At 50.2% G+C, this 16,293-nt stretch overlaps 1 protein-coding gene across 4 annotated transcripts in view; it reads right to left on the bottom strand.

Annotated features, from left to right (window-relative positions):
• BCL2L1 (BCL2 like 1) overlaps nt 1–15,887 on the bottom strand; it is a 43,944-nt gene extending 28,057 nt beyond the window's left edge. Inside the window, exons 1-2 of one of the 4 annotated variants that reach the window (XM_019748478.3) lie at nt 15,767–15,887; nt 13,580–14,255 (exon numbers count right to left, since the gene is read on the bottom strand). In XM_019748478.3, coding sequence (XP_019604037.1) covers nt 13,580–14,143 — 564 coding nt within the window. In that variant the 5' untranslated portion in view covers nt 14,144–14,255; nt 15,767–15,887. Of the gene's footprint in view, nt 1–13,579; nt 14,256–14,551; nt 15,478–15,653 lie in introns of those variants that run through there. The other 3 variants (XM_019748477.3, XM_019748476.3, XM_019748475.3) reach the window with 3 other exon arrangements.
• Nucleotides 15,888–16,293: the final 406 nt, after the last annotated feature.

Below are 16,293 nucleotides of genomic sequence, written 5' to 3'. Positions count from 1 at the left end.
CTCAGAAGCCTAGCCTTAGCCTTGCCTGGTAATTTGACTGCAGAAGACAACCGATGGCTGAATTAATGAAGGACCAAACTTCAGTTAGAGGAAAAGGAAAGACGCAGCATTTGGTGAGCGATCACGCTACCTACCTTATCTACCGCAGGCCTGTGCAGGACATTTTACACCCACCATTCATCACTATTAATGTTTGTTACGAACAGCCTAACAGTAGCTGATAATAGTGAGTGAGACAGTTTCCACCCTCAATAAGCTCAGAGCACCTTGCTTAGTCTTTCTTCTAACAATCCTGTGAAATGAGTATCATTTACACTTTATAGATGCCCAAGCTTAGAGAAGTGAAGTAACATCCAAATTCATGAAGTCAGATAAGTGAGAGAGCTAGGATACTGCTTGTTGGTTGAATGAATGAATGAATGAATGAATGACACAGCTATGGCTGTGACCTCAGTCAAGGAGCAGCAACAAGATCAAACACTTATAGTTCTTAAAGTGCTTTTTCATCTATCATCTCCTTGGGCCTCGCAGCTAGCCCACAAGGGAGGCAAAGCGGGTGTTATCTTTCTTCAACAGATGAGGCAACAGGCAGAGCTTGGGCAAGAGGCTTATGGCCACGCAGTAAACAAGGAGTGGGGACATCCTGGAAAAACTCGAGTCCCCACAGCACTTTGTTTAATCATTCAAAGACGTGCCGGGGCAGCCGGATGGCTCAGTTGGTTGGAGTGTGAGCTCTGAACAACAGGGTTGCAGGTTCGATTCCCACATGGGCCAGTGAGCTGCGCCCTCCACAACTAGATCGAAGACAACGAGCTGCCGCTGAGCTGCTGGAGGGGCGGCCGGATTGTTAGAGCCCGAGCTCTCAACAACAAGGTTGCCGGTTCAATTCCCGAGTGGGATGGTGGGCTGCACCCCCTGCAACTAAAGATTGAAAATAGCGACTGGACTTGGAGCTGAGCTGCACCCTCCATGATCAGACTGAGGGACAACGACTTGGAGCTGATGGGCCCTGGAGAAACACACTGTTCCCCAATATTCCCCAATAAAAATTTAAAGAAAAAAAAAAAAGATATGCCAGGCACCTATTATGTGCTAGACATGCTCCTACACACTTCAAATATTCAACTCATTAAGTCTTCCACTCAGTCAACAAATAATGGTTAAGGGCCTTCTATGCTCCAGGTTCTGTGGGAGGGGTACAGCAGTGAACAAAGCAGAGGAGGTCCCCGTTTCCCGTTTCTTGGAGGCACTTGCAAAAATTGAAGAAAATATGCCCCATTGCCAAACGCCTAGTCTGCAACATTGGTCAACCACCACTGTGTACAAAGCACGACTTGGGACCCTCATAGAGGAGGTGGGAGACAAGGTGATAAGCCACAGTCCCCAGCTTCAGGAATCTTAAAATCTCCAAGCTCTTGGTTGAGAAGATATCCACATACCCTGTCAGCCTAAAAGTTTGCTCTTGAAGAGGAGCTCCCTAGTGATCATAGCACCGTGGTCACCTGTGAGGGCAATCGGCCAACAGCAGCAACAGTAGCTGTCAGACCGGGTAGTAATTACCATATGCCGGACTCCATGCTAAATGCTTCATAGATCTCACCACTTGTTTTCATGCTTACAAGGGTCTTTGAAGAAAAGCTTATATATTATTATCCCTTTTTTATAGATGAGGAAACTAAGGCTGGGGGAGATTAAGTAATTTGCCCAAGGATAACTAGAGAGCAAGTAGGATTCAGCACTGGTTTGTCAAATTTTGTACCTGACGCTTAACAGGGATGGAATGTCTCCCAGGGAGGCACTGGAGGCAGACATCAGGAATAACAGGAACCGCTGCTGCCGGGAGGACGGGAGCCTCCAGAGCCCCCAACAGATTCTTCCTCACTCCTTTCCAACAAGTCTGAACACCACACTGAGATGGGAAGGTGAGGTGGGAATAGTTACGTGTATGCTCAAGCTATTCTCTGGGCAATAGGCGTTGCTCCCTCTCTGAACCTCCAAGGAAGAAGTCTGTGACCTCCATTTGCCACCTACTAACCCCCCAGAGAGAGACAGAAGAGGGTGGGGACAGGAGAGTCTTTCCTCCCTGGGACGGAGGGACATAACAGGGAAGAGCCTCATTGGTTCTTCACTCTCTTGGGCAAGAAGCCTGGACACGTGATATGATGTGTGTCTTTCACATGGAACCCCCTTGGGGGAATGTCAGGGCACCTTTTGGACCCAAGAAGCCCCAGAGAGGAAAGAGTGGCACAGCCCTGAATTGCAAACTAAGCTAACAATTTCTAAGCATTGTAACTAGGTCATCAGGTTCCTGGAGAAACCAGCTGTGGCTGGGGGATGGGGGGACGGGAGGGAAATTTTACAGCCTACCAAGATCCCTACTTCCCTTCAGGCCCCACCCTCCCCGAAATCTGCACCTGCTCCCAAAGTGACCCCTCCCCCCAGCTGGGCCCAGCTGTCAACGGCTCCCAATGCCCCGCCCCTGACATCCATGGGCCGGAACCATGGGGGCCTCTTGGGCAAGAGGCCCCTTCGTGCCACCTGAACCCTTCAGAAGAGAGCTGTGGGGCAGGGAAGCAGTGGCCTCTCCTGGGGGGGATTTCTTGCTCCAGGAGGGCAGCAAGAACGCTGGGCCCCTTTGGGCCTGCCCAGGGTACCTTCCTGGCATTGTTGCCACAGGTGGCAGGAGACAGGTGATGTTTACCCAGCAGAGACCAGAGTTGCCAAAAAGCTTCAATCAAGCCTTTGAATCTGCACCTGGCCCAGAGCCCCAAAATAACAACCAGGGCAGCCTACCTGATCTGCAGGTCACAGGTGCCTCTGGCTTTTATCTCCCTGCTGCTCTGTCTGCTGAGCCCCAGCTGGCAAGAGACTCTCTTTCCCAGGGGTTACTGAGTCCTAGCTGCATCCCTCTGGTTTGGGGCCTCTCCCTACGGGGCCCACCTCTACTGTCAACCATCCCCATCCAGCTGCCCAGAGGCCTCCACCATCAGTCACGCTCCCTTCTCCATAACCAGCTTTACTGACAACCCAGACCCTCTTCAGCCAGACCACCCCTCACTGTCTCCCAAATGTTTCACATACATTCCATCCTCCACATCTGCCTGGGTGGTTCTTACCTCCCGAGCCCGGCCCTGCCACATTCTCTTCACCTACTGGAAAGCCTATGGCCCACATCTCCCTACGAGGTAATAATGACGCCAGCATTGACCGAGCAGACTGTGTCAGGAACTGTGCGAGGTGGGCTACACTCCTTCCTCCTCACTCAACAAATGTTTGCTGAGTGTCTCCTATGGGTCAGACACTCTGCTAGATGCTGGGGACGAAGGAAGAAACAAGACAAAGCCCCTACTCTGGCGTGGAGGTTTTCCTGGAGGAGATGGACAGTAAACACGCAAACATGAGTGGTGTCTGGTGCAGTGACATTTGAGTTGAGACCTGAATGATAAGAGGACAGCCCTGCTGACCTAGGGGAAGAGTGATCCAGGCAGAAGAAACAGAGCAAGCCAATGGGAAAGAAACTACTGCTCTTAGCTTCACTGAGGGATGACTATTATCTCATTTTACAGATGAGGAAACTGAGGACTCGGTGTGACTGACACAAAACCGTGCTGTTGAGAAAACTATTATTCAAGCTTCTAGTGGCCTTTCTCCTTCCCGACACCTTCTCCTTGGCACAGAAGAGGGTCTGGGCTGTGCTGCAGCTGGCGAGGCAGAGGGTGTGCACTGATACCGGCCAAGGGTGGAGGCCTCTGGGCCGAGTCCTCACTGAGGAGCCGACGGTGGAAGTGGGCCGCTTGGCCGAGGTCCAGGGCACCTGTGGGACGCAGCCAGTGGTTCAGTCCTCTTCCACTTCTGGAGTCTACACCACAGATTTGGCATAGTTTGCCTGGAGCCATTCACCAAGTGTTTTTGGTCTGTTCCTACTGCTTCAAATGAGTTTACTTCCTTACAGATAGAGACGTTTTGAGCTTAAACTGCATCTAATAATAACAACCCTTTCATGTTCATTGAGGAGACCCTGGCTGAGCCCCTGCCCAACTCCAGGCCCTGTGCCAGGTACTCAAGATGAAATAAGCCAGTCCAGGCCTGCAAAGAAGCTATGACGCAGCAGCTTGAGGATGGGCTTTGGCACCAGACATACCTGAGGGCAAGATGTACGAGGTGTGTTCCTGTGGACATGTGATAGAGCCTCCTGAAGCTCTGCTTTCTCCATTTTCACACCAGAGCAGTTTTGAGGACCAAACAAGATGATTATGTCAAGGGCACAAACACAACACCTGGCCCAGAGCCAGCACTCAACACAGAGTATCTGTTATTATTATTACTAAAAAACACTTTTGTGTTTCACTTTCTCATTTAAGCCTTGCTTACTCTGGTAGGTTAGTATTATTCTCTCCAATTTATGAATGAAAATTTGAAGCTGATTTGCCTAGTGTTACACCACCAGTAAAAAAATCAAGCTAAGTTTCAAATCGGAGCCCAGAGTTTTATCTATGGGTGTGTTGAAGGTGATCAATACATACTAACTAGAATGAACCTTGCCTGGCGTGTCTGGGAGCTAAGGAAACGGATGGATGATACACACACAGCCTGTTCAGATGGCAGAGGACACTAGCCAGGCCCAAGGTGTGGTACATAGAAACAGACCATGAGGTCACTGCAGTATTGTTTCCCCAGTACCGTGTTTCCCCGAAAATAAGACCTCGCCGGACAATCAGCTCTAATGCGTCTTTTGGAGGAAAAATTATATTGTAGCAAAATAAGACCGGGTCTTATATTAATTTTTGCACCAAAGGACGATTAGAGCTGACTGTCCAGCTAGGTCTTATTTTTGGGGAAACGGTATTTAGCACATACAGAGCATTCATCAGTACCGGCTGATTTAACAAATGAAACAAAACTCTGATGACAGCTCTGAGCAATCCATCGATGACACTGACAAGCCAGAACATGGATTCTTCCAAGTTTGACTGTCACTATACTGTGGGACAAGCCTCGGGCCTTAGTTTCCTCCCTGAAATGGGGCTGAACATACCCACGTCACTGTGAAATGATGTGTACAAAGGAGTCTGGTAAATTATCAAGTGTTACCACGCACATAACAGCAATTATCATCACGCTACAGACTACGAAGGTGGTGAAGTGTGACGTCACACACCTCGAGTGTGAATCCCAGTCCTCCCGGTACTAGCCTGTGAGGCCCAGAGCATGTCGCTGTTCTCTGAGCCTCAGTTTCCTCAACCATAAAATGAAGACAACACCTACCTTGTAGGGTTTTAAAGAAGGATTAGAGACAACATAAGCTTTGGAGTAAGGCAGACTTGGTTTCGAATCCTAACTCTGCCTCCTATTAAATGAGTCCTCCCAAATCTGTGCTCTAATGAACGATGAGGTTGTTGCGATAGTGACACACACCTGATGTTGGTAAAAGGCCTTTCCCAGTGAGCACGAGACAAATGTCAGGGATCATCTAGACACTGGTACAGTGGGGGAAGAGGACACAGTGTAGTGTTTAAAGTGGGAGGCTGGAAGCTACCCTCCCAGGCTTTGCCACCTACTACCTTGCAAAAGCTGCTTAACCATCCTGTACCTCAGTTTCCTGATTTGTAAATGGGGATAATAATAGTACCAACTTCAGGGTGTTGCTATGCAAATGGAATAAATACACATAAAGCACTTTGAACAATGCTTGGCATAGAGTAAGCACTTGATAAATGTTAGGTCTATTAATAGTAATGTTAACAATAATATTAATCACCATGTGGAATAAGAGGGACTGTTTAATCCTGGGACATGGGCATCCCATGGAATAATTCCCGGGAAGTGCCTGGGCAGCTGTGTGGAGGCAAGTGCCCAGCCTCTGAGAGGAAAACTCTGCTACGGGAAGGACAAGAGGCTGGGGGCTCCTGAGCACAAACCCCAGTCCAGTTGATGAGGACGCCAGCCTCTGCGGAGGCAAGTCAGGCTCCTTGGAAGGGACACTGTGTTCCCAGCCGCCTGACTCAGGGGAACAAAGGCACGTGTGTGTGGGGGGGGGCAGGGAGGAGGGAGGGGAATGTTTCTCTTTCAAGAGCGGAACAAAGGATCTGAGGCATAGTTGAGTGCGTTCCAATCCCCTCCCAAGCTAGCTCCCATTCCTCAGATGATTGTCCAACATTTCCAACCTTCTAGCTTCCTCCTGAAAGGTGACTGGGGGGAGGGAGCAACAGGCTCCGCTTCACTCTACCCTCTGTCAATCTCCAAGAGGCAAGATTTATAGGTGCCAAACCTCCAGGATGTCTCTTAGGAGTCTCCATCCGGTACAGGGGTGGGGTGGGGACCCCTGGGGAACCGAGGGTTAATGGATGACACAAAGCACTGCAAGTGACAGCCTTAATGTTCCTCTAGGGGGAGTCCAAGACTGAAACTGCTACTGAGTGATGGAGCCATAGAGAAAACCCAAGAGTTCTGACCAAACCCTAGCATGGAGTAGGGGGACAGAACTAGGTAGAAATGTACTTTCTAACTCTTAAGGGGAGGATCAGGGGCAGGACAGAGAAGCTGGGTGAAGGGTGAAAGGGGAGGGAGTAAAGAAAGTAACTGACAAGAGGAAAGGGAGGGACACATTCAAAAAAAGCAGCCTGTGGAGTGGCAAGCCTGTAGGAACATTACTTTCCAGTTTCCATAATCTCGCCAGCAGGAATCAGGCTGCTGGGCTGGGACAGGAAGCAGTCCATGGAAGTCATGGCAATGGCATTTCCTGAATGAGAGAAAAACCTCTAGTTCCGAGGGGAGCTCTGGAGTCTGCCCAAGAAGCTCTGTAGCTTGGAGCGAGCGGTAAGGCTCCAGCTTGGCCTGAGAGTCTCAAGGATGAAACCAAGTAGCGGAAGGTTCCAAAGGCAGTTTCTTTCTGCAAAAACACTATTTGCAAAAAAATCAATACGTAATAAATGGGAAGTCAGATGACGTGACCTGAAGGAGCCCTAGGATGCGGCTGCTGTTTGTCGCTGATCCTAATAGTCACTATTCTGAGAGCCTCAAGACATGAACTCACTGAATCTTTTGAACAAGGCACTATCATTAGAGCCATTTACAAGTTAAAGGACTTGCCCAAGGTCACACAGCAAACAAGTGGTCAAGTCCAGATTCACAAGTCCAAACCCTGCCTCTTAGACCTCCTGACGCTCCTTTGGCCAAGTCACTTCATCTTTCTCAGCCTGATTTCCCCCCGCACCTCCCTGGGTGGCTCTGAGCATCAAAAAAGGCAAAGTGGAAAGAAAGCGCTTTCTAAGCTATAAAGTGCTTCATAAAGGTGGAGCGTTATTATTGAGGGGCCAATGATAAACTATCCTAAACTGATACTGGGATTCGTTAATTTTTGCAGTTAAAGTGCTGCAGCTGCTGATAGGAAAGAGCCACCCTACAACATAACTAATGTGACAGATGCCGTAACAGTGAAATCTGCCACAGGCCTAAGGCCAGTGAGAACCAAGAGTCCTAGACTGTCTACCTCAACCCTCCATCTTACAGACGGGGGCCTGCGGCTGGGCCTGAAGCGACCTGGCCAAGGTGGGAGCGAGTTGGAGCAGATGAGAGCAGCGCTGGGATCCTGACTCGGAGACCAGTGCTTGTACCAACATGGCACAGGAACACGGCAGGGCCGGCCTGCTGAGAGTGTGCCGGAGGGTCACTGTCGAGTCCACAGAAAGGAGAATGGGTGCTGAAGATTCTGCAAATGGGTCTCCGACATGAGTTCTGTGGCAAAGATGGTAACAACGAGACTAACATGTGCCCGGCTCTATGCATCTCAGGCATACCTCATTAGGCCTTTGCCATGACCTTGTGAGGCAGCTATTATTTGCCCAAAGTTTGGAGAGTTTAAGGAGCTTGCCCAAGGTCACACAGCTAGACATGGGTAAGCTGGGACCTGAACCCAGACATGTGGCAGTTATTAAGACAGTGAAGGACAACCATTCAGGATACCACATTTAGAGAACTATCCCTGAAGAACATCTAGCTTATTTGGTTCTCATTCTATGATCTCCAAGTAGTTAAGAAAATGTGGCTTCCAAGATGCCTGATCCAATAGGCTATGAGCAAGCCTGCTCTTATTTTCTAGCGCCGTTTCATCACTCTACCTCCTGATCCAACCACTATTTTTCTCACGTCTTCACTGGGCTCCCAGCTGCTACCCATACAGAATTCAGACCATTTCATCTCTGCTCCAAACCTCCTGGCCTCTCATTCAACCGAAGCTAAGTACTCACCAAGGCCTGCAACACCCTACGTCATCTGGCCCCTGGCTACCTCTCCCCCTCCATCCCAACCGCTCTTCACTTTCACCTCCTACCATGTGCCCTCTGTCTTCTCCAGATACACTGGCCTTCTTGCTTGTCCTTGACCATGCGAAGCATACTCCCTGCTGAGTCCATCTCCTCTGCTCACAACATTCTTTGTACAAGTACCCACATCGTCCACCACCTCACCTTCTTCACATCTTGGCTCAAATATTACCTTTTTGGTGAGGCCTGCCTTCACCACTCTTTCAAAATTGCAGCCCCATCTCCCTTGCTAGGCATGCCCTATGCCTCAACCTGCTTTATTTTCTCCATAGCACTTACTATTACCTAAAATATGTTATATATATACACATATATGTATAAAGTGCATGTGTGTATATATGCACATGTATATGTGTAATTACATGTTTATTGTCTGTCTCTCTCCACTAGAAAGTGAGCTCCATGAGAACAGAAAATTAGTTTTATTTAATGCTGTGCCCTTAGTACCTAGGCACATAGTAGGAGCTCAATAAATACTGTTTGAACCAATGACTAAATGATTAGGTAAAGGGCAATTCCTATTATATTATTTTGGTTTGATGAGTGTCCACTTCAGAAATGTAGTGGGCATCCTTTCATGAGGTCCTTGCTCTGCCCAAGACCTCTACTCAGTGCTGAGGAAATAAGTATGGACACACAAGTACGGATGGGGCCTCAGGAAGCTGCTACACCTGATAGAGATACGGTTGTTTCAGAAATGTCTTCTTGACACTGATTTAAACTCTATCACTGTTATTTTCCTCTCATTTATCCAAGTTCTGCTGGGTATTATCCTGATAGAAAAAGGCTTAGCCCTCTTCTTCACATATTTGAAACCGGTGATCACATTCTCCTGGGTCTTCTCTTCCCCAAGCTAAAAAAAAAAGGCCCTGTGGAACTGTGGTGACTCAGGCCTGCCCACGGGGAATGGGGCAGATGACTGCTGGCTGACGGAACAGAAGAGAAGTAGATCCAGGAGCAGTGACTCCTTCAAAGAAAAGAGGGAGTCCTTAGAGAGGACTCCGAGGAATTAGGCTGGAGGCTGGGGTGGGAACAGGGCCCTGCTAATTAAGGTAGTAGGAGATTACGTTTCTGTAGAAGAGCAGCTCTCTGGGAATTACCCCTAAATCTATCCACGCTAAACCCAGACAACACCAGGCTGCTGAAAGAAAGCCCCATGATGAAAGGCTGAGGGTGCTGGGAAAACCAGGGTGGCTGGGCACAGAAGAAGACACTCAAGCCCACTGGTCTTTGGACAGATACCTGCTGGGGAAGAGACAGCTAACAACTGCTGCTTCCTGCAGCCCAAACAAATCTGGTAACTTCCCACACAAAAGTCAAGAAAACCCTCTGGGTTCCGTTAGGGCCCCTGAAAAATACCTGGGTAATTTTCTACCAAAAGCTGAAGGGCTCCATGGGGCTACTGGGGAAATTAGTCCTACGAAGTCTGGAAAACCCTGTGATGGTGATAGAGTTTTAAGAGCAACCTCAAATCTACATCCAGAAGAACTGGGTGCTTTGAGGGGGAGCCCCTCATACACCTCTGTCTCACTTTGGGACCTGAATGAGATTACTAAAAATTTCCACGTTTGGGGTTTCTAATGGGGTTTCCCCAAGAAAACCGCAGAATTGGTAACAGCTGCTGAGATCTGCAAAGGTCGTTGAGGTGTTTCAGCTAAACGTATGTCCAGAACAGACAAGAAGAAACCTACAGAAACTAGAAGAACACAGAGCCATGAACCCTGGGAAAGGCCAAATTATGTTTTCTCCCCCACATTCTATTCACTGCTCTTAACAATGGTGTTTCCATTTAGCTACCAGATTACCCAGGGGCAGCGATCCCAAAATGGCGTGGCCCACCAGGGTCCTCACTCCGTAACTGTCCACATTGCCATTGGAAAGCCCCAGAAACACTCTGACCCTTCAGGGGAGGTCACACTATATCCCATAGCTCAGGGGCTGGCTTTGTTTCTTCAGAAACTCTGGGGGCAAAGTTCAGTCTTCTGAGGCAGGTAGTCTATTCATGAAAAGGGGTGCTTCTACCCTACAATTAAGGCCCAGGAAGGGCCTTTGTTCTAGATCCTTTACTAGAGTCAAGCTATGGCTGGTGGCTATCATTATTCCATTTTACAGGTGGGAGAGCTGGATGTACAAGAGCCACACAGGTTCAGCGTCTTGCCAGCTGACTGCAGGCAGGCGGCGGAGCAGCTGGAAGTCTGGGATTCCAGTCTGTATAGACAAACCCGGAGCAGGCCACCTTCCCCCTACACGCATGTGATTCTTAGCTATTGGTCAGGTCTGAGGAGGTTTGAACAATGAAAAAATTAACAAACAGCCCACTCTGACTGGGCAAACCCAATACCCACTTGAGTTTTACCAGTGCCAGAGTCTGAGACTACACACATGCCTTTGGGAACCTGCTACTGCCAACAAAGGCACGGTTCTTCCTGCAGCTACCTGAAAAATACCAGGAGCACAGAGCAGTTTGAGCACCTCCACAGGCATGTTTTGCTTGGCCCAACAGCATTTCTATACTAGTATGCTGGGGTCACTTTATTACTCCTAGGACAACCTGATATGGATGGAAAGAATTTGACTTTGGAGTCAGGCTGACCTACGTGTCAATTCTCATTCAGTCACTTAACTGGCTGAGGGACCCCTGGGGCCAGTCACTAAGCTACCAGGAGCTTCACAGGTAAACTGACAATAAGGCTACCTGCCTTGGAAGATTACTATTGTGCGGAATATATAAAATAGTACGCCACATCCATGAGGGAAGGCACCATATGTCAGGCTTATGGCCAGCACCTAACACAGTGTATGGTTCATAGTAGATGCTCAATAAATTTTGGTTGCATAAGTAAAAGACTTAACACAATGCTTCAAACATAAGATGCAGTCCATAAAGGCTTATTTCCTTCTGCTTTCCTGTAGGGATGCTAAATTTAGAGTATATCCAAGGGTGGAACAACCCGTAACTCCTACATTCATGGATTCCCCCAGCCACAGCCTGCAGGGACGTTATGAGATGTCACAGCAGTAGCCAGTCTGTCAGCTCAAACAGGATGGTACCTAAGAGAGAAGTGGGCAGGTACCTTCTTTCTACCCAAAGGATCCTGAGTCAAATGTTCTTTACCTCCTGGCCTCAGGAAGAATGTATGCCCAGAAATGGTTGACATAACTAGCTCTTCAGCATACATCCCCTCCATTCACCAAGAGGAAGTAACACATGGTATGTTGTCCAACAGGCTCTGGTAACTCTTGAGCAAAGAGGAGAAATTGGAATTTCAATCCAGTGGTTGTATAAAGAACTTGCCCAGTGCTGCTGTGTCGAAAACTTCTTTCCACGTGCAATACTGGGTGACTGGCAATTCTCTGGTGCCAGGCAGCCCAGATTGCCTTTTGTTTATAGCTGGCAACAACCCACCTGGTATTAGGACCACTGGCCAAAGACAATAGTCAGGCAAAGTGGGCAAATGGCCCAAGTCTCTCCTTGGAGATGCCTCAGTGGGTGTGTCTGAAGCACTGGAATCCTGTCCCTCCTGTAATCAGCTGAACAAATATTTGCCCCCAAAGAGAATCAAAGCAGGAGTGAATGAGAGGTCATCTCACAAACCAACAGGAACTATTTAATCATTTATCCCCCAAGGGAGTTCATTTACAGAATGGCTTTTAAGTCTGATCAGCCTAAGCGCAAGAGGGCCCTCTATCTTTCCCTTCCCCAACCCCCTCCCAGTCAACTGACCTCTAATGATGTGACCCCTAACGGGCAGTGGGAAGAGTTGATGAAGTTGCAAAAAAATGGGAAATAGAACAGGGGGTGGGGTTCCAGGGCCAACTCAGAGTTCTCTGCTCAGTGGTAACTAAAGCGCCTGCCACGCCCTCCGCCCAGCCTATGGATAATTGCATTCTTGACATTCCTGAGTCCATGGTGCATGGCTCCTTCCACTTCAGCTTCTTCAATAGATGACTTATTTTCCACAGCCTGCTCAATTTTGGGGGTATTGTGAGGGGACAGAGTGTCTCTCATAAGCCCTGTGCCTCCCTTAGGCAGGGCGATAACGAGGAAATAGGACTGAGTGTGCTGTAGGAGAGCAACAATGACCACTGGTACAGAATCTCTCACCACCATCTCATCCTGACTTGATGATGGGTAAGAGAATTCTCCCTCTCTGGGAAGCAATGAAGCATGACTCCTGGTTCCAGAAAGTGTGTCTGGGACTAATAACAACTACTACTACAGCCAACTTGTTGGTAGCAGTCACTGTGCTCACTTGAGCTCCAATACCCTGCAGGACAAAGAGGGCTTGCCTCGGTTTTTTAGTGGAAGAAACTGAGGCTCAAGGTAAACCAGTGTGTCCAGGGTCACACAGCTAGTTAAGTGACAGTGCTAGGACTCATCCCCATATCAGTTTGATTCCAAAGTGAGTCACTCCATCTCAATGGCCCATTGAGTGCTGCAGACTGGGTTCTTACTTGGCCAACAAACAGTGCTCCATGAAGAAACCCCAGAGCCATGGCCGGAAGGCAACAGGCAGAACAGCTGGAGTTCACCAACGGACCCCAGGCAGTGAAGTACAAAGTCCGGGGCTTAATGCGTGACACAGCAAGAGCTCTGCAAACAGGCCAACCATGCAGAACGTTACACACTTCAGAGCAAATGAACATAGAGATGAAGCACAAACACAACTGGTCACTGCCCTAAAATGAGACAATCCTCAGCCATCCAAGCCAGTGAGAACTCCTGCCTGACCATGCCCTTTGCTGAGAGTATCAGATATGCAAACTCTGAAATAAAGAGAACTTGATGTCAGGGAGGAAAGCCCAGGACAGGACTGGCACCTCTAGGGGAATAAGAATGGAGGGGCTGTGGGTCCCTGACACTCACTATCTTCTTCAGGCATTCTACTCATCACCCCTTTGTGTGGCGAGCCATTGTGTCAGGGTGAGGGGAGCACTGGGCTAACTTCCCACTCTCAAAGGTTCTGGGACAAACGAACACACAGGTTATGTTTTCCTCTGCTGAGAAACTGGAACACAAGTATGAAAGAGTGGGGTCATGAGGGTGAGCAGAATGAAAGATGCCTGGTCCTTCAAGAACAAGATCATCTATTTCAGAACAATCAACCTCTTGTGGTGTAATGAGGCCAATCATGTCTTCTTAAATAACACGTCCAATAATCACCCAGCACAACAGAAAGAGATAGGAGGAAAGGCTGTTGGGGATCTCTCTGACGAGAGGCCAGGAAAAGGGGACACACAAGGGGCATGGTCCTTACCCAGCCGCCGTTCTCCTGGATCCAAGGCTCTAGGTGGTCGTTCAGGTAAGTGGCCATCCAAGTTGCAATCCGACTCACCAATACCTGCATCTCCTTGTCTACGCTTTCCACGCACAGTGCCCCACCGAAGGAGAAAAAGGCCACAATGCGACCCCAGTTCACCCCATCCCGGAAGAGTTCATTCACTACCTGCTCAAAGCTCTGATATGCTGTCCCTGGGGTGATGTGGAGCTGGGATGTCAGGTCGCTGAATGCCCGTCGGTACCTCAGTTCAAACTCATCGCCTGCCTCCCTCAGTGCTTGCTTCACCGCTGCCATGGGGATCACCTCCCGGGCATCCAAGCTGCTGCTGTGGCCAGTGGCTCCATTCACCGCAGGACTGTCCGCCAGGTGCCAGGATGGGTTGCCATTGATGGCACTGGGGGTCTCCATCTCTGATGCAGTCCCTTCTGGGGCCTCAGTTCTGTTCTCTTCCACATCACTAAACTGACTCCAGCTGTATCCTTTTTGGGAAAGCTTGTAGGAGAGAAAGTCAACTACCAGCTCCCGGTTGCTCTGAGACATTTTTATAATAGGGATGGGCTCCACCAGTCCATTGTCCAAAACACCTGCTCACTCACTGAGTCTGGTCTCTGCTTAGTGGTTGTCTTCTGAGATCCAAAACCAAGATACTGTTCTAAAGGAAAAAAAAAAAAAGAGCTTCAGGGAAAAAGAAAATTAACATGCATACCATTTAACCTACAACATCCCAATGCATCTCCAGGTAGGAGAATTGGTTTCTTTGTGGCTCTTAGGAAGGTCTGGGTCTAGCTTCCCGGAGTTCAATGAAGTCGAATTAAAAGCACCAGTGGGCTCTGAATCATTACACCGGCCTTTTTTTACCCCAGCCACCCCCTTTTCTCCGAAATGTCTTCCTCGGAAAGTCACCCCCATGGGCAGTCTGCATCCCACCCCCACCCCCGCACCACCTACTTTCAAATCCGTCTCAGGCGACGGCAGGCAGGTGCAGTCCCCGAATATCTTTTGTATCATATAGGTCGGAAGAGGAGGTGGCAGCCGGGATGCCGGTAAGTCAGCCGGCCTCGCGGCGGCTGGCAAAAAAAACAGCTCCGGCTGGAGGGATCATGCGACCCGGCAGGCTGGGAGCCCAGAAGGCGACACAGGAATTAGGAAGCTCACGAACCCACCGCCTCGCTGGCTTCTTCCTCCATCGCCCAGAACGAGGGCGGCCTCCTGCCACCGGGAGCCCAGCCCCCTCGCTCTAGACGCTCCTTGGCTCTTCCTCCGCCTCCTACTGGGAGCCAGGAGAACTCTCCCAGAGGTGGCTGGTGGGGAGCTTAGGTTTTTTTTTTTCGTTTTTTTTTTTCTATTTAAGTACCGGCCCAGGCTTCCGAAACCCTGAAGGGACTTCTCAATGGGGCTCAAGGTTTCGATGAGGGACGCAGGGAGGGGGAAACTGCTTCGGATCTGCGGTCTGACTTCGGAAAAGCCATCCCCGGGTCTTTCCGGGAGGCTGAAGGCCGGGGACCCCTCAGAAACGCCGCTGGTATTCTTTGAATTCCCCAAAGGCCCTGGACGCGGCGGTGGCGGTGGGGGATTGCCGGGTCCTCCATTCCCCACACGGACACAATGGCCGCCGGCGCCCTGCACAAAGACCGGGTGAGGGTGAGGCGCCGGGCCTCTCCTCCGGTCAGGGAGAAGGGTCGAGGCCTGCTCGAGAGCTCCCACAGCCGAGACCACGTTTTCCTGGGGCCAGGCCCGAGGCAGCTTCCTCGCGCCCCCGGGAGGACTTGGGGGCCGGGGGCTGCCGCTCTCCGGAGCCCGGGGTGGGTGGGCTGCGGCCTCGCGGCTTCTCCCGCGCTCAGGGCCGGGTACCCGCCGGGCCACCGCCCCGTTGCTAGGCAACCGCTCTCCCTCAGGGGCGCCCCCTAGACCTTTCTGGGAGGAGGGGTCTCGCCCCCGGCGGCCCGCCCCAGCATAGCCAATCAGAGAGCCCAGGCGGCGCAGCAGCGGGACGGCGAGGGCTCCCATTGGGCGCAGCGCCTGCCACGCTCAGAGGAGGCGGCACCCTCACCTGCAAGCCCCGCGAGCCGTGGGGGGCCACATCCCCCCTTGTCGGTCAGGTCGCTTCCAGACGCGAGGGCTCTTCGCGGCCGGGTTCCGTGCCGCGGACCCGGGCCGGCCTACCTGGCGGACTGCTCGCGCTGTCTCTTCCGAACGAGCCGGCCTCAGTTTCCCCTGAAGACACCGGGGGAACTTGCAAGCTCAGTCACTTCCGGTGCCGCGGCAGCGCGCGCGAGCCCGAGACGCAAAAGGAGTGCGCGCCTTGAGGACTGGCGTCAAGACCTGGAAGAGAGCGCCTCCTTGCGGTAGAGCTAGGGAATACGGAGACGCAAAAAATACATATGTATATATATTTGTATCAACGTTTACATTTCACATTTCCATTCATTTAGTCAATTTCACCCATCTGTCTGCTTATATATCGAAAAAGCATCGTGTTGTGACTAAGAAGCCAGTTGGTCAAGTTACTCAATTGCTCCGTGCCTCACTTTCCTTAACTGTAAAATGGGTAAATACCAATCTCCCTCATTGAGTTACTGTAAAGATTAAAAGTTATGTGTGAAGTCCGTAGAACAGTGTGTGGTCTGTAGTATATGCTGCATAAATGCATTCATCAAATGCTTATTGTTTGGTTTCTGAAGAGAGTTGGG

The sequence above is a fragment of the Rhinolophus sinicus genome, chromosome 13 (genome assembly GCF_057876585.1).
Source record: "Rhinolophus sinicus isolate RSI-liver-muscle chromosome 13, RSI-T2T, whole genome shotgun sequence".
NCBI lineage: Eukaryota > Metazoa > Chordata > Mammalia > Chiroptera > Rhinolophidae > Rhinolophus > Rhinolophus sinicus.
This window is presented reverse-complemented; position numbering and strand designations above follow the sequence as displayed.